The 19,260-nt window shown below is 40.8% G+C and overlaps 1 protein-coding gene across 1 annotated transcript in view; it reads left to right on the top strand.

Annotated features, from left to right (window-relative positions):
- Window positions 1-18,901, top strand: part of ptn (pleiotrophin) — a 347,933-nt gene extending 329,032 nt beyond the window's left edge. The window contains exon 5 of the mRNA XM_039769955.1: window positions 18,645-18,901. Coding sequence (XP_039625889.1) covers window positions 18,645-18,700 — 56 coding nt within the window. The 3' untranslated portion in view covers window positions 18,701-18,901. The remainder of the gene's footprint in view (window positions 1-18,644) is intronic.
- Window positions 18,902-19,260: the final 359 nt, after the last annotated feature.

Below are 19,260 nucleotides of genomic sequence, written 5' to 3'. Positions count from 1 at the left end.
TGGTGGGGGAGATGCGGTCAGACCTGGTAGGCCCAAGCGTGTTGTGAGGGTCTGCTGGGAGCGGCTGGCAGAGTCCCCTGTCAGAAGTAGCTTCAACTCCCACCTCGGCAGAACTTCAACCCGTCCCGAGGGAGGTGGGGACATTGAGTCGAATGGGCCATGTTCCGTGCCTCTATTGTTGAGGCGGCTGACGGAGCTGTGGCCGCAAGGTGGTGGTGCCTGTCGTGGCGGCAATCCCGAACCCGTTGGTGGACACGGCGGTGAGGGATGCCGTCAAGCTGAAGAAGGAGTCCTATAGGACTTTTTGTCCTGTGGGTCTCTGGAGGCAGCTGATAGGTACCGGCAGGCCAAGCGGACGCGGCTTCGTTGTTGCTGAGGCAAAACTTCGGGCATGGGAGGAGTTTGGAGGCCATGGAGAGCGACTTTGGACGGCCGAGGAGATTCTGGTCCACCGTCCGGCATCTCAGGAGGGAAGCAGTGCAGTGTCAACACCGTATATGGTGGGGATGGTGCGCTGCTGACCTCGACTGTGGGTCGGTGGGGGGAGTACTTCGAAGACCTCCTCAATCCCACTAACATGCTTTCCAATGAGGAAGCAGAGCCTGGGGACTCTGAGGTGGGCTCTCCCATCTCTGGGACTGAAGTCACCGAGGTGGTTAAAAAACTCCTTGGTGGTAGGGCCCGGGGTGGATGAGATCGCCGGAGTTCCTTAAGGCTCTGGATGTTGTAGGACTGTCTTGGTTGACACGTCTCTGCAACATCGCATGGACATCGGGACAGTGCCTCTGGATTGGCAGACCGGGGTGGTGGTCCCCTCTTTAAAAGGGGACGGAGGGTGTGTTCCAACTATAGAGGGATCACACTCCTCAGCCTCCCTGGAAAAGTCTATTCGGGGGTTCTGGAGAGGAGGGTCCGTTGGATAGTCGAACCTCGGATTCAGGAGGAACAGTGTGGTTTTAGTCCTGGTGGGGAACAGTGGACCAGCTCTTCACCCTTAGCAGAGTCCTGGAGGGTGCATGGGAGTTTGCCCGACCGGTCTACATGTGTTTTGTGGACTTGGAAAGGCATTGACCGTGTCCCTCGGGAATCCTGTGGGGGTGCTCGGGAGTATGGGGTACGGACCCCTGATAAGAGCTGTTGGTCTCTGTACAACCGGTGTCAGAGCTTGGTCCGCATTGCTGGCAGTAAGTCGAGCCCGTTTCCAGTGAGAGTTGGACTCTGCCAGGGCTGCCCTTTGTCACCGATTCTGTTCATAACTTTTATGGACAGAATTTCTAAGCAACCAGGGTGTTGAAGGGGTCGGTTTGGTGGACTCAGGATTGGGTCACTGCTTTTGCAGATGATGTTGTCCTGTTTGCTTCATCAGGCCGTGATCTTCAGCTCTCTCTGGATCGGTTCGCAGCTGAGTGTGAAGCGGCTGGGATGAGAATCAGCACCTCCAAATCCGAGAGCATGGTCCTCAGCCGGAAAAGGGTGGAGTGCCCTCTCAGGGTTGGGGAGAGATCCTGCCCCAAGTGGAGGAGTTCAAGTATCTCGGGGTCTTGTTCACGAGTGAGGGAAGAATGGAGCGTGAGATCAACAGGCGGATCGGTGCGGCATCCGCAGTGATGCGGCTCTGCATCGGTCTGTCGTGGTGAAAAAGGAGCTGAGCCGTAAGGCAAAGCTCTCAATTTACCAGTCGATCTACGCTCCTACTCTCACCTATGGTCATGAGCTATGGGTAGTGACCGAAAGAACGAGATCGCGAATACAAGCGGCTGAAATGAGTTTCCTCCGCAGGGTGTCTGGGCTTTCCCTTAAAGATAGGGTGAGAAGCTCAGTCATCCGGGAGGGGCTCAGAGTAGAGCAGCTGCTCCTCCGCATCGAGAGGAGTCAGATGAGGTGGCTCGGGCATCTGATCAGGATGCCTCCTGGACGCCTCCCTGGTGAGGTGTTCGGGCACGTCCAACGGGAGGAGGCCCCGGGGAAGACCCAGGACACGCTGGAGGGACTATGTCTCCCGGCTGGCCTGGGAGCATGGGATTCTCCGGAAGAGCTGGAAGAAGTGGCGGGGAGGGAAGTCTGGGCCTCTCTGCTTAAGGTGCTGCCCCCGCGACCCGACCTCGGATAAGCGAAAGAGGATGGATGGATGGATGGATGTTAACATATCACCCAAATACAGGTCTCTTCATAAACCATGTAGGAATCTTAGTCAACTCATCATTGTTCTCATCAATTTAGTCAGTGTAAAAATCAATTAAGAATAACAGAATACTAGGTTACATGGCACACAGTGTGAAAAAAGGTGCAATCCTCGTGAGAGGCCTCATCTGTAATACTGTGCAGTAGAAGTGTATTGGGTAGTAGCATTTTGAGAACCTACAAAACAGAAACGTGATATTTTGAAAAAAATGGATTGTTCTTGTTAGGACTTTTATGTTCCTCTTTATTAATAAATTTCTTTATTTCCAAAACTGGTTACACTGCTAACTAGTAGCACTAACTGTGCTTGTAAACACTAACTGAATACAACATCTTTTAATCAGAAAAATTATCAGGCATAGCTAAATGGGTGACTGAATAAACTGAGAATCTGTGTTTTAGGCTTAATTCATTTTGAAGTTTGAAGACTCTATGTTAAAAGAAAGAAACATAAATTAAAAAGTACAGAAAAATAAAAAGGAGCCAATTCAATTAGCGTCATTCACTTACACATAATACTCCTTGAAATGAAAAGTACTGAACTAAAGCTAACTTTTTCCATACTTCCATCTTGTCACAGCATGCATCATGATAACAGAAGCTGTCACCAACTAGACAAAAATAAAAGGTCTTCAGCGAGTTTTCCTTACCCATTTACTTCTTTAAAAATTTCTAGGTAAAGCTTCAACAACATTACTTGCAATTTATTTCAAAGCTAAGCCACATTCCTATTTTAAGTAGTGTCTCTGTTTTCAATCCGTTTAGTTTCCACAAGTGTTCTTAAATCTGTACTTTTCCATTGATCTGAAATGTAATTTGTCACTTAAGGATTTTATAAGCACCTGCTTCTGGTCTTCTCTGCTAAAGCCTACAGAGATTTAAATCCCTTAATATCATTTTAGTTTAACTTAATGTAATATAGCACTTCTTGGAACAGATTTATTGGAACTCACATGAGAGGTATAATCTTACAAATGTGTTTTTCTTAAAATATACACAAAACCAAGGGATAATCACAGTGAATGCTCAGAGGTCTACGAGATGGTGCTTGCTGTGAAAGGTTCTGTATAAATATTAAAATTTGAAGGCAACTTTTAATAGAAGTTGAACATGTAAATTAAAAAAAATTAATAAGGTTTTATCATTACAGTATAGCTTACAAAATCACAACATACAATAAAGAAAGTATAACAAGTGATAAAGTAAAAATGCAGTTTTTAATTACCAAAACATTTAGCAAGAATATTTTTGAATAGCACTTGTCACAGTTGGCAAAGCTTATTTAAAAACACATTTCCACTAACAATAAAATATTGAATTAATGAAACATATTTAATTATGGTTTGTCAAAAGACAGATGATTATATTTCTAAATGACATTAGTGCAAAGTGTTCTAGCCAAAACAATGACTTTTTAAAATGTATTCTCTCAAATAAGACCTCATTAGAAAGAAAAGCAAGCCGTTCAGATGCACAAAGCAGAGTTGAATCTAAGATACTACTCTGAAACTATGCATAATAAAATCAATAATTTGGAATATAACACAATGTAATATTCTCACACAAATATATTCTTAAACATAATATTATCTTAATCCAATTCAGAGTGCCAAAACTGAACAGAGATAAGTACTAAACAACAAAATACACTTTGCAATCAGCAACTGTCTTAACACTAGAATCCCTGAAGCCTATGAAAAAACTTGTTATCCTGGGCTATCTTAAATTACTTTGCACCTCTCCATTTTGTTTTGCAAATATGTCAATCAGCACATGCAGCAAGCAGACTGCTATCCCATTCCCCCCCCATACTGCAGTACAATTCGGACAAAAAGTTCTCCTAGCTCAAGTCTGTTTATCTTGGTATGAGGTGCTTGGAGTTGTATAGGGTAAATAATATATACATGTTCTTCATATAAAGACCATCAAGACACATAACCACAAACAGAACTTTGCACGGTACCTTGGCGAGCTCTGTTCCATTGAAGGACATGCGTGTGGAAGATTCGCTTACAGGATGATGGCCACCATGTTGCTTCATCCAAATGATGCCATCTTTCATCTTTATGCCTGGTGCAGCGGCGTTGTTCTTATGTGTGAGTGGACATTTCTTGTGGGGTGAGTTTCTGTTCTTTCTCCGATGTAGAACCCTCATCCTCATCTGAGTTCACCTCTGTTAAAGCACATGTTTATTTGAAAACAGCAGTGTCAGATCGGTTTGGTTGTGAACGTGACTGAGATAATTATATTGAATTATATAAAAAAAACAAAAAAAAAACTGCTAACCTTTACTAGTAGTACAAATTTACACTGGCTGTTACAGACAAATCAAATGTATGTTTTTGTTCTACTGTATATTGGTAACAATAAGAGCAGCTCAAAACACTAATTGTAGGAAGCACAAGGAATCAAACCCACGACCTCTTGATTACTGCTGCACCACCCAAGCAGTCATGTCAGCGTTGTACCCTAACCTGATTTCTTTTTATTCAGTTATTGGAAAGAGCAGCAGCTCGAGTTTGAACTCCTCCCTAATGTAAGTGCTTCTCATATTATCTCTAAGGATTAGACCGGACACTCTACAAAGGAAACTAATTTCTGCTTCTTGTATCCATGATCTACTTCTTTCACTCACTACCCACAGCTCGAGATCATAGATGAGGGTAGAAACATAAATCCACCAACTCCCTCTTCACCCCAACTGACAACGTCCTCATGACTTTGGATGCTGCACCAATCTATCTGTCAAGCTCCTTTTCCCTTCTTCCCTCATTTGTGAGAAAACCCTGAGATACTTGAACTCCACTGTTTGAGGCAGCACCTCATTGCCAACCTGCAGAGGGCACTCCACACTTTTCTGGATGAGAACCATGACTTTGGACTTGGTGATGCTGATTCTCATCCCAGTCGCTTCACACTTGCTGGAAAAACTACAAGTGCATGTCTGAGGTAAAAGCCCAGTGAAGCCAGCATGACCACATCATCTACAAAAGGCAGAGATGCAATCCTGTGGCAACCAAAATGGAAACCCTCCACACATTGGCTTCACCTAGAAGTTCTGTCCATAAAAATTATGAACAGAATCAGTGACAAAGGCCAGCCCTGGAGAAGTCCCACTTATACTGTGAATGAGTCTAATTTATTTACTCCAGGCAGTGTGAACCAAGCTTTCAGTCCAGTTGTACAGGAAACAAATAGCCCACAACAGATCACCTGGTACCCCAAACACCTAAAGCAACCCTCACAGGACACCAGGGGAGCATTCATATGCCTTTTCCAAGTCCACAAAGCACATGTAGATTAGTTAGGGATACTCCCATGAACCCTCCAGAATTCATGTGAGGATAAAATCCTATTTCAGTGTTCCCCAACCTCAACAAAATCCAAATTGCTCCTCTTAAATCAAAAGCTCGACCAAGAGCTGGATCCTCCTTTCTAGAACCCTGGTATAGGACTTCCCAGGAAGTTTTGGAAAGAATATCCTAATTACCCTATCCTGAAAAAGGTCCCAACGTCATCAGCAGACAAGGAGGTTTGGGGATGAAGTGGAGGAGGATTAAGAAGTGAAACGAATGCAGATAACAGTGTGTGTTGGTAGTGTTGTTAATTCTAGTCTGATAGAACTTTATCTTAGCAATGATGATGGCAGCAGTAAAGGATACAAGAAGGGATTGATACCTAGCCAGATCTGTCTGAGCCTTTGACAGGAAGGGCTTTCGCCTACAGGCCTGGAAAATAGAGGACAAACATTGTCAAGTCAGGAGGAAGGAGTTGAGAATAAGGTATCTATGGCAATGCTGGTGTCAAGAATGGACAAGTGGTCAGGAAGAGGGAGAGAAGAGGAGATTATGGAACAGAAATGAATGGGACAGAGGGAGCAGAGGTGATGGAAGAAGGATACAGTGGGAGAAGGAGAAGAGTGAGGTGAGGTAAGCATCCGAGAAAACTGAATGAAAAAGTAGTCAGACGTGTGTAGAGGAGTGACAGTTGTGTGAGAGGACTAGGTCAAGCAGATTGCCTGCCTTGTGAGTCGGTGGGGTTGGGTGCTATGTGATGTTGAAGGAGGAAAGAAGAATGCAAAAGTCATCAGCAGGAGGGCTGTCCAGGTGTGTGTTTAGGTCCCCAAAATTGGGAAGTAGTCTGCTGTCATCTGGGTGGGAAGTTAGCAATCCATCCAGGTCATCAAGAAAGATCCTGGGTAAACATGGAGGGTGATAAACAATAACAATGGTCATGTTAATTGGGAAGAAGACAGTAGTAGCATGATATTCAAAAGTAGTGAAATTACATACATTAACCAGAGAGGTGAATTTCCAGCTTTTAGATATAAGAATACCTGACCCCTACACCCCTACCAGTGGAGCAGCAGGAGTGAGAGAAGTTGAAAGCAGAGGAAAGTACTGTCGGTGTCACCATGTTTTCTGGTCAAATCTATGTCTCTGTCATAGATTTGGCAAAACCTGGAGTGTGCTTTGTTGACCAGAGACTAGCAATTCTACAAGTCAAAGAAGAGGCGAGTGTCTGAATTTGCAGCTTAACGCAATGGAAGGAGGTTTTTTGGGTTTCTCCCTGTCCTGCTAAAGTGGCGAAAGAAACATCTTGTGTTCATAACAGGAATGTATATTTGACACATGTTGAAGATGGCATTGTCAGGAAAACAAAAAAAACAGTACCTAGGTCAAGCAGGAGTGTCCATCACCATTCCCACAGCACCGTCTAGAAGCAGCCTGCATTCAACTTGTATAGTGAACTGTCTTGAAATGAAAGGGCATTCTCTCCCTCAGCACAGGAGGCTTCAGTCATTTGTTGTGTGTCAGGGTGGTGCATATTGACTTTTGCGTTTGGATTTTAATTAATGTTATTTAACTTTTTTAATCTGGTCTTTGCCTCATTCGTCTACACCACTGGTCTTGGTAATGAACTTCAAGATGCACAAGAGGAATCATGTTGGGGTCCTTGGAACATGGGACATCACATATCCTTTGATAATTGAATAAATAAATATTAATCTGGCATCACCACTACATCATCAATGAACCATCAATCAGCTCTTACCTAAAGTTACATTCAAATTAAGATAATGTGTCCTGAAGGCCCGAATATCATTGTACATAACTCCAGCCTTTAAATATATTAAACAAGAAACATTAATGACTATTTGGCCATTAAGATTCCCTTTGTTCAGTCTTGATATCATTATGCCTCTAATTTCTGGCACCTGCCATTTTCTTTTTAGGCTTACTGTGTTTGTAGCCTATGGGTTTGCTTTACCAATGCCAATTTGCTTTTGTACCAATACAGTTTTATTCCAGCTCTCTCCATCTACAGTATATCTATAAGTTAGTGCATTTTTCAATCATTTCTAATTACTGATCTCTTAAATTTGCAGTCATTTTAGTAAACACTACAACCAAATTTCCCTAGTCACCATTATTAACAGAAAGTCTTGATCCCAGAATTGACTGTTACTACCTTGTGTGTAGGCACAAGGCCTATTCTTCAGAGATCATTGGTTTCACTTCCATGCCAGTCCCCCAACACAATTCTATAGTGTGGTTTAAAAAATGTAGTACATGTGCTTTCAAGATTTTCAGGTTATTGAGTTCCCTCTTTAATCAAAAATTGATGAATTAGTGCAAGTTGTTCGTATGATTATACATTACTTATTGTGCTACCCATCTAAGCTGGGTTGAAATCTAAGTTAAGTAATCAATGTAGATCTCAGAGTATTCATCAGTAATGTTTGCAATGTACCATTGGAATGTATTTTATAATGCATGTAAACAATAAAATGCATTGCACTTTCCCTTCCAACAGTCTGTAATTCATAGACATCACACGTTTGGATCATGCCAAGCTAGACAGAGAATATGTGACCTGCGCACAAGTGATGAAAATTGCATGTTTGTGTAACTTCGTTTACTTGACAGTCATCATCATTTTAATTTATATAATTCCTGCAGAACCTTCCTTTTAACCATAGTGTAACCAAGTTTATCACCCTTACAGTTGCTGTAGCCTGATAACTTTCATTACCAGCACATGGAATGTATGTAGTAATGAAATGCATTGCATTTGTCATTCCAACAGATGGCGCATCACAAACATTACTTTTACACTTCCCATGCCCATGACTTAACACCTGGACGGACACACAGATACACGCAGACACTTGCCATTTTATTAAGGTAGATATGGAACATATTGCTTGAAAGGTTGCAATTAAATACATTTACTAGTATTTTTTATAACTGTTTGTTTTTCAATTTTTTTTTCTTACAATGCATTGCTTAGATTAAAATTAACCAGGAAAAATGGGTCCTGATGATACATTGTTGACTACAAGTGCTTGAAGAATATCACTTAATAATAATAAGTAATAATAATAAGTAATAGGTGGTTGATGCACTAGATCACTAGTTTAGTTCTCACTGTCTTGACATCTTTTAGTCCCATAGCGGAAATTAAAGAAAAACAATCTATCAATCAATTTTCCAACTTGCTTATCCATTATAGAGTCAGTTTATAATTGTGAATTCTCAACAATACACTCCTTAAACTTTGTGAAAGATATATTTCTTGGAATTATAATCCTAATTTATGGAAATGTCTGTCATTCAAGATATTGCACTACTGAAAACGATTCATTAACATGATCGAAAAGTGACCTTTCTTCTTGCGTGTACAGTATGTTACCCCTTCTTACCAGTTAAAGCAGACTGTTGTCACTACATAAATAATGCAAGTACTCACTACAAGCAATGCATTTTTTCTTGTGAAGCTGAGAAACTGTTAGATGGTAGGGATTGCTGTACATTAAAGCAATTTCACATAACAACTTGCTAATAACCAAATCTTAAACATGCAGGACAGAAGTTTTTTTTACCCCTAGTTCTAGTTTTCCTCAACACAGTTTTACACTTATTGCGATGCCTATACTAGCATTTTCTTTCATATTCATGTATATACTGAATGGTGTCATAGACTAAAGTTTCCAGTTTTTGCTGAACTATTGTCAGTGCCAAATTCAAAATGTTCTTTTACTACATCTGCTGTTCACTGCACTTCTGCATATTCTGAACAAAGGGCAGATGGTCAGAGTGAAGTGACTCTTTAAAAATAGCATCCTTGTGGACTTGTTATCTGTATGATGACATAAGTTAAGCTTAACCAGTGGCATTAATTAAGACATTTCCATTAGGACTGTGGTGGGCTGGTGCCCTGCCCGGGGTTTGTTTCCTGCCTTGCGCCCTGTGTTGGCTGGGATTGGCTCCAGCAGACCCCCGTGACCCTGTAGTTAGGATATAGTGGGTTGGATAATGGATGGATGGATGGATTTCCATTAGAATGAATTCTAAATATACAGTAGAGCAGGAAATTAAATGAGCTATAAAATTTCAAAGACGGCTCTCAGAACATTTGGGAAAAGGTAACAAAAGTAAAACAGAAACAAGCCTAGTTTTGTCTGGATCCTGGCTCTAGTAGAAAAGAGACACTGATAATGAAAAAAATATTTTCCTACAGGTCTGTCATCAAAGAACAGATGAAAGAATTAGCCAAACTGAACAACATGAGAGCTTTTATATTGTGATTATGTGTGATTACAAAGTATGCATTTTGTAAAGTATCAGTCCATAATGAATTTCTGAATAATGTCTAAACTAGTTACAGTATCTCTAACTACACACAAGTAAAGTAATAGTGAATAATAAGTTGTCTTGAACACTTGAAAAAAGTATCTCAAATCTAGCCAGATGACTTGCTTCATTGTGCACTCCAGTTTTCTAGTGAATCCAGGCTGTGAATTTATGCTCAGTTATAAATGAAGAAAATATATGAAACACATACACAAGTATAAAAGTCTGCTCCTGTGTAGCCAGCATGAAAGATTATTAGAAACTGATTTATTTTCTACTCATCTTCAATCTGTGCTGCAGAGTGAGGATCTCATATAGCAGCTTTAGTTTGAATCAATCAGCCCACAGTCTGATAGTGACCTAATGTGAATTCTATTTATTGGGAAATTATTCTATCTTCAAAAGTTCCAATATTTTTCACTAAAGTGGCAATGAATTAAAAGTTAATGTTTTACATATCATAAAAAGAGCCTCCCATAAAAACAGCCTTTTAGGATCCTTTGTATGATAAAATTAAATATTAGCAGCAAATGTAGAAAGCTCTAGAGATTATTCATTAAGGTAATCTGAAGTTAATTGTAACCAGGAAAGCATGAATCATTAGGACATTGTCAATCTAACATTTCTGTGGACATGCAGCTCTTTAACTGGAAAACCTATTGGTATAAATGGAAGCAGTTTTAAGACCTGCAAATAAATTAATTTTCCCAGGAGAACTTTTAGTGTTAAGCTTGATTCACTCTGAATGACTTACAGTAAATGTCTTAATTGATTTTTCTTGAATAAACAAATCTAATGATAATTATGGTTTGTTTTCTCTTGGTACAGAGCTCTCTTGAGAGATTTAAGATTACAGTGCATTAACAGCTTTACTATGCCAGATCTAAGCACATATTAAACATTAGTTAGTGTCATTGGAGCTTTGCATGCATTTTGTTTGCAGCCTTTTTTTAAGTAAGAGTAGTGTGCATTAAGAGTGTTGTGCAATGCAGTGTTACATGATGTGTTTAAATACCCCCATGTTCTAATGTTTTCTTTTTTTTCTTTTTAACTACACAAAAAAGGCACACTATTATTATTGGGTATTGAGAAACTTGCATGAGTGCATGTAAGTGTTCTTTGTGATGGAAGGGCACCCCATTCTTCAGTCTATAATATATCATCAGTTCATTCATTTAATTCAGGTCTGGTTGGCTCTGGAGCCTTCCTCTGCAGCTCTGAATGAAAGAGTGGAGACATTCATGCACACACTTACAGTATGCATGCCCACTCATACAACACTCATACAAGACCAGTTCAGAGTTGTCAATGAACCTTACATGTATGGACTGCAGAACCATTTATTACCATGATACTGCAATGTAGGTCTCTAAATATATGATAAATAATGAATTCTATCAAATTTAAAAATATATATTCTGTAAAAATGTAATATACATGTGGTGCAGGGGAGTAGGAAATTTTGTAACTAGGTGTTGGAGACCCTGGGGCATTGGCAGTTGTTTGGGATCAATGCGACCTCGTTTAGAACCCCTTGCCATTAGTTATAATGGAGCAGTGGAGTGGTGCACAAAAAGCATTCACTGTGAAAGCCTTTTACAAGAATGATGATAGTGTGACTGCTGTGCTAAGGGAATTTCGGCATCATTACCAGTTAGGACGTCTTGATCATGTACTATCTGCTCATCCGATTACAACATGGGTGAGTAATTTCGAAGAAACTGGTTCAGCCTTAAAAAGGAAGTCCCCAGGTAGAGCCACGTCACATATTGCCCAACAATCGATAGCAGCTATTCAACGATTGCTTGGAAGGTGTGTCATTTCACGCAACTGTGACATTCCATGGTCTCCGAGATCCCCAGATCTCACTGTTTGTGATTTTTTTTTCAATGGGGACATCTTAAAAGCCAAGTGTACCGCACACTTCCTGCAACCATTGCTGAACTAAAAAGGAGGATTGAAGAGGAAATCGCTGGCATTCCTCTTGACATGTTACATTGAGCAATGCACAATATCCACAACAGAATGTGTACGGAGAAATTAATGACACCTTCATGATGTTTTCTTCAAAACATAAAAAGAATATTGAATGAATATTGATTACCGCCATTAATTGCATATCCTGTACAATACATTTCATCATTAAATGTATTTTGTATTGAACATAAATTGAAAATTTCCTGTTTCTCTGCACCACCCTGTTTTATTATCAACAATAACTCTGACAAAAATGTAAGCAAACTGTTAATTACTTTATTTTGACCACCAACATAACTAAAAGTCTGCCACTGAATGAGAGTCCTTGAAGCATGGTATCATACAAAGTGTAGGCTTAGAAGCATGTGGGCCACAAGTATAACACATTTCTTTGCACTGTTCATGCTTGATGCACACAACCCACCTGGTAGTTGATAACTGCACTCTGTGGGAGGCAGAATGTGTGTGTGGTCTGTGTGGTGACAGTCAAGACTAGTCGAGACCTTGTAATGAAGAAATGCCTTCAGGGCAGCTATCTGCATTAGTATCAGTCCCTACAAGTTCCACATCATCCAATTAATTCACACTATCTTGATTACTGTCATTATCATCAAAATATTAATCTTGCAACAAATCTAGTTGTTTCAAAACATCAGCAGCTTTATACCTTTTTCGCAATGACATAATTACGGACTGTCCACTTATAGCACTGTTTTCCACATGTTGCAGCTTCTATAGTGAATGAGTTATATCATATGTTGTGCCTTGACAGGCTCAATGAGATACGACTTACTGTAACTTGTACCTTGTACCTTGTATTCAAAGTGTTAAGATGATGTGATGGACTAGAGTACCTGGAAGAAAACCAATGCAGACACAGGCCCAAAATAAACACTTCACAGACAGTGACAAGTCAAGGATTTGAAACCAACCTTCTCAAACTAAGAGGAAGCAGCCCTTAGTAAAGCAGTATCAATCAATCAATCAATCAATCAATCAACATTTATTTATATAGCACATATTCATACAAAAAAATGTAGCTCAAAGTGCTTTACAAAATGAATAGAAAAATAGAAGACACAATAAAAAATAAACATAGGTCAACATTAATTAACATAGAATAAGTAAGGTCCGATGGCCAGGGTGGACAGAAAAAACAAAAAAAAAACTCCAAAGGCTAGAGAAAAAAAATAAAATCTGTAGGGGTTCCAGACCACGAGACCGCCCAGTCCCCTCTGGGCAATCTACCTAACATAAGTCAAACAGTCCTCTTTGTATTTAGGGTTTTCATGGAAGGACCTGATGATGATGGTCACGTAGATTCCTGGCTTTCAGTTCATCAATGTTGGTGCATCATGATGCTTTGAGTAGGTGGTGGTAGCGCAGGCCGCCACCACAAAGAAAACGGAAAAAGAAACAGAAGAGAGAGTTGGGGTCAGTACGGATTTTAGTGTCTGTTTGGAGTGCCTATCATAGATTTCATAGGACATCGCAGTTCAAAAGAGGGTGTGATTCTTTTGCCTTCCAAAATTTCTGCTGTCACCGATTTTCCACAACCCCGCACCATACGCACCCTCCACGCATTCTTGGGCATGGTCAGTCTCTACCACCGCTTTATTCCTTGGACAGCACTCATTATGCAACCTTTATATGAGGCACTACAGAACCAGTCCACGAAATCCCCTGTCACATGGTCTAGACAACAAACGTGCTTTAGCTGACGCAGCCATGCTTGCACACCCGCTGCCTGACGGTCCACTTGCTCTTACAACTGACACATCAGACCATGCAGTGGGTGCAGTGTTTGAACAGTGGGCTGATGAAGCATGGCAGCCATTAGTGTTTTTCAGCAGACATTTACAGCGCAATGAACGCAAGTATAGCACTTTTGACCGGGAAATACTGAGCTTGTACTTGGCCATTCGATATTGTCGACCACAAACCACTTGTTCTCACAATGTTCAGGGTCACTGAGCCGTGGTCTGCCCGACAGCAATGACACTTGACTTACATATCAGAGTTCACAACAGACATCCAGCATGTCGAAGGTAAGAAGAATGTGGTGGCTAACTGTCTCTCTCAGCCCGCATTAGCAACCATACACATTGGAATTGACTACTCCTAGCTGGCAGCTGACCAAGCTGAGGACCCAGAGGTCCAAGCTCTTCACTTGGCAGAAACTGGTCTGCAGTTGTCAGAGGTGCAGTTAGATGGCAGTGCTGCGAAGCTCCTGTGTGACACCAGCACAGGTTATCCATGCCCAATTGCCCCCAGCAACTGGAGTTGGTGCATATTTGACACCATACACAGTCCCTCACATCCAGGATGAAAGGCATCCCAACGTTTGGTGGCAAGCAAATTTGTTTGGCAGGGCTTCGAAAGAGATGTTTGTAGCTGGCAGCGGCTTGTGTTGCATGTGAAAAGGCTAAAATACATTGCCTTTATCAACACTTGGGGCTTGCTTGGTTCGGCACGCCATCCCACATCACATCCGACCGAGATGCACAGTTCACTTCATAGTTCACGGCTCTGGGCTGCAATGGCACAAGACCTTGGGATGACCCTATACCACACCACTGCCTACCACCCCCGAGCTAACGGCCTTTGTGAGTGATTTCACCGGTCGCTTAAGTCAGCCCTCAAGGCCTCCATTACCAACGACAGCTGAGTCGACCATTTGCCGTGGGTGCTGTTGGGGTTACGTATGACTCCAAAAGAGGATCTGTAGGTCTCATCCACTGAACTGGTGTTTGGCCAACCTCTCCATATACCCAGGGGTTTATCCTTCAGAGTTCTGCTCCCTAGACTGCATCCCAACACCAATATAGACTCCCAGAACACAGCAGTCACCATCCAGCCGGTACCTCCTGCCCAGCATGGCTCTTCTCATTCCTGGTTTCCATGCCACCTACAATCAGCAAAGTTTGTGCTTGTCCGGCACGAGGCACATCACAACCCACTGAACCCACCTTATGATGGCACTTTGTGAGTTATGGAATGTGAAAACAAAAAGCTCATTCTTGACATCGGTGGCAAATGGCAGACAGTTTCAGTGGATCGCCTCAAGCCTGTACACACAGTTTTTTTGACTCTTTTCCAGCTACTGTTGGTGACCTGGCACCTGCTTCCCCTAACACACCTGCACCTACTGGGCATTCAGATGTTAGTTCTCCAGGTCTGATCACAACCCCACCTAATCGCACTCGGACAGGGCGCATAGTGTGCACCCCAACAAAGTTGCATATGAATTCTGGGGGGACCTGTGTAGCAGCTGGAAGCGCTGTGCCTCTGAAGACACAATTCACATGCACTTCAGTGTGGGAGGAGGTGGGGTAATGAGGGAATAGGCAACAGTTGTATATAGTTAAAGCATGTTCAATAAACAATCAGTAGTTTTTGCCTGCATTAAGAAAATGTCTGACGTTCTTTCTTCACTGGGCACTACAATCTGTTGATTGCCTGTTGCACTTTTATAATGACTTCAGTTTTTATGCAGTTGCATCAGTTGCCTTGGATGTGATGGCAGTTGCTAGAAGTGAACAAACTTAAATGTAATTATAGCTGCATTTATATTATAATATTTCCACATTTCTGCAGCTGTTGCAAAGGTTCAGGCATTCAGTATGTTACATGCACCAAAAAACAATTCCGAAGTCCAAGCATTTTCATTTAAAAGTTTAAGTGAAATTCAAAGCAAAGCCAGATTGCACAAGAAGAGAAAATTTTATAACCACAAAAAGTAAAACTTTTTGCTTGTGATGTTTCTGTCTAAGGCTTAGATCTTTTAGTTACAATTCTGTAATTCTTTATTTCTTTTATTCTAGGGCATATTGTATAATATATAGTCAGACAACAGTATGCCCACATACCTTTCAATTTGCAAGCAATCTAACCTATCTTCCTAAATGTTAAGATCAGAATTTAGGCTGTGTCAAAAATGTTCCATTAACATTTTTGCAACATTTTACTAGGAATAAGATCTAGGGATAAAATCTATTCTTCTATTCTTGATGTTGCTATGTAAAAATAACTTTCTATTCTAGTTAAGAAAATACTTAAGTGAATTAACGTTTTTACATTGACTATTTTATAAAGTGAAAAGTTTGCTTATTGATCTTTTCCAGCCCTTGATAAAAGGAATGGCTAATACTGCACATTTTAAAAACAAAAATCTTCCCTTTAAAAATGTCAGGTACTAATCCTTGATTGTTAACAACAAATGTTCCTAGCAATACAATTAAAAATTATCTTTATTCAATTAAACACTACCAAAATCTACTGTTTCATTTTATGTACCAATTCATTTGGGCTCAGTACCAGTCATGTAGAGATATTGCTAAAGGCAGTTTGCATAACCTACAAATGAAATGAACTGATCGTACCAGCCACACACACCTGCAGGAAGAGAGTGAAAACACCCACCAAACATAAGGGCCTACATCATCATAGAGTGTTCTTTAGAGTGAGCCTGCCAGATCACTTATAACAGTGTCCTATTTGCTGAAAGGCTGGCAGCATTCATGACTTGTTGCAGCTAGCATAAGAGGCACTAGCAACTCAAACACTCTTAAAAATAAATGTGCCATATTGGTTCTTCAGAGTGATGCCACAGAGCAGGCCTATTCAAATGGCAGCCCACAAGCCACATGCAGCCTAGAAGCAACCTCTAAGTGGTCCAGACTGTAGTCCTGCCAGGGCACCAGACCAATTAAAATGATTGCAAATATGACCAAAAATAGGTTTGGCGGTTATCATTTTTACTTAGTTTGCCAGGTGGTGAATGAAATCATTGAAACTTCAGACTTTTACATTGTAACAGATGCAAATGGCCATTTTGTGACAGATGGGCAACCCTTAGCATTTATATACTGCTGAAAAAAATAAGGAAACACTTAATTATCACATTGTAACACCAAGTCAGTTAAGCTTTAGGTATATCAGTCTGTCAAGTTAGGAGGCATAAGCGATTGTGAATCAACTTCACCTGCTTTGGTGCAAGTGAAAGTAAAAACGGGTGCACTAGTGAAGCAACAGCAAGACAAATTTCAAAAAGGGAATAGTTTTGCAGGTGGTGGCCACAGACAATTGCTTTCCCTTTATGCTTCCTGACTTATTCTTCTCTAGTTTTGCTAGTGCCCTTATCACTACTGGTAGCATGAGGCAGTACCTCCAGCCGACTCAGGTTACACAAGTAGTCCAGCTCCCCCAGGATGGGACATCCATACATACTGTTGCAAGAAGGTTTGCTCTGTTTCCCAGCATAGTCTCAAAAGCATGGAGGAGATATCTGGAAATGGGCTGCTACACAAGGAGAGCTGGACAGGACCATTGCAGGGTGTCAACCCAGCAGCAGGACAGGTATCTGCTTCTTTGGGCAAGGAGAAACAGAAGAAGCCCTGCCACAACCCTATAAAATAACCTCCAGCTCTTCTGGTGTGCATGTTTCTGACCAAACTGTGAAGATGGCATGAGGGTCTGACATCCTCTAGTGGGACCTGTGCTCACATCCTATCACTGTGCAGCTTGACTGGCATTCATCAGAGAATACCTCAATTGCCAGCTCCACCATTGGCACCTCAGATGAGAGCAAGTTCACCCTGAGCACATGTGACAGACGTTAAAGAGTTTGGGAATGGCAGGTGAACGTTATGCAGTCTGCAACATCATCCAGCATGACCAGTTTGGCAGTGGTTAAGTGATGGTCTCAGAAGGCATATCCTTGGAGGGTCACCAAGATTTCCATGTGCTAGGCAATGGTACCCTGACTGCTATTAGGTACCAGGATGAGATCCTCGGAGCCACTGTCAGACCTTATGGTGGTGCAGTGGGCCCTGATTTCCTCCTGGTGCAGGACAGTGCCCAACCTCACGTGGCCAGAGTGTGTTGGTAGTTCCTGAATGACAAAGGCATTGAAGCCAATGATGAGCCCACATGTTCCCCAGACCTGAATCCAATTGAGAACCTCTGGGATGTTGTGTATTATTGCATGTAATGCTTCCAGGAGTTGACTGATGCCCTGATCCAGGTCTGGGAGGAGATCCCTGGATACCATCCGCTGTCTCATCAGGAGCATGCCCAGACATTGTCGGAGTGCATAGAGGTTCATAGAGACATACCGCACTACTGAGTCACATTATGAGTTTCTCTGATTAATTCATGCATATTGGATCAGCCTGTGATTTGATTTTTGGAGTTATGTTGAATTCAGCCCTTAGTGGGTTGGCAATTTTCCATTCCTTCCATTTACTGTGGTTACATCATTTTGTTATAAACGAATTGTTATCAACAGTAAATTTATATTTATTTAGCTCATCAAGATCCGATGTGTGATTTAAGTGTTCCCTTAATTCTTTTGAGTAATGTACATATGGGAATTTCTTTTCCTCAAAGTGTGCTTTTGTCCACAAGATTTTAAAAGAAGCATTAAAGGAGGCTTTTATTCCATACAGTTGCTGTACAATTTCTCATTTGTTCTTGGTTGCTGAAGATAGCAAGTATAACCTTATATACCCCTTTGATATTAGTATCTGTTCATCAAATGCATATTGTAATCTTTAATAAATGCAATCCAAAGATTTTTAGAGCAACTTTAAAAATAATGTTTCTGTTAATGTTGCCTGAAGTTTATATTTATGTATTTGTCCAATGCCTTTATCTCAAGTAACGTACAACATTTGAGATACAATTGGTCACATTTCTTTTCTTTCTCCAATTAGAGCACAGGCAGCTGAATTGACTTGCTTAGGGTCACACAATGTCAGGGTTTGAAGTCTAAAGCCTTAACCACTACACCACACTGCCTGCCAACATTCAGTATGTTTCACTCTTATATCTCTCTTTTTTTTTTAGAATCCAAGAAACCAAAAAGGGAGGGAAAGAAGAAGGACAAAGCTCCTGTGGAATAACATAGTAATCACTTAGCTGGTTTGGCCATGTCTGCTTGTGCTGTCCTGATTAATCTTTCATATGGATTACTGTATGGTATTTTGTAGGTTTTGTTTCCCTTAGATTAAATAGGGATAGGTATGCACTTAAAAGAAAAAAGGTAAAAGTTAGTAATTCATTTTAAATACTTATACTATTGTATATTTTAAATACTGATAATATTATCTAGGGTTTTGAAAAAAAAAATAAAGAAGATGAATGGTTTACATTTTGTTAGTATATTTTTCTGTTTACAGTATCTATGTAAAAAATAAATAACAATGATTTATGGTAACCGTACTTTAGATTTATAACATTATACAACTTTGAGTTCAATTTTGTTATTGAGAAAGCATTGCTTACTCTTTGTTTCTGTTTCACATTCAGGTTCAGATCTTTTTTCTACTCTGCCTAAAAATGTTATGTTTAAACATGGTGAAACTATCTCATATAGTGTCCTTTTTCTCCTGTTAGTTTTAACTTTTTACAACATGCTAAGAGTTTATGAATTCTTTGAATGTTTTTATCAGTAACATAACAG

Source organism: Polypterus senegalus, chromosome 11 (genome assembly GCF_016835505.1).
Source record: "Polypterus senegalus isolate Bchr_013 chromosome 11, ASM1683550v1, whole genome shotgun sequence".
Lineage (NCBI taxonomy): Eukaryota > Metazoa > Chordata > Cladistia > Polypteriformes > Polypteridae > Polypterus > Polypterus senegalus.
Note: the sequence above shows the minus strand (reverse complement) of the source record. Positions and strands in the feature narration are given on the sequence as shown.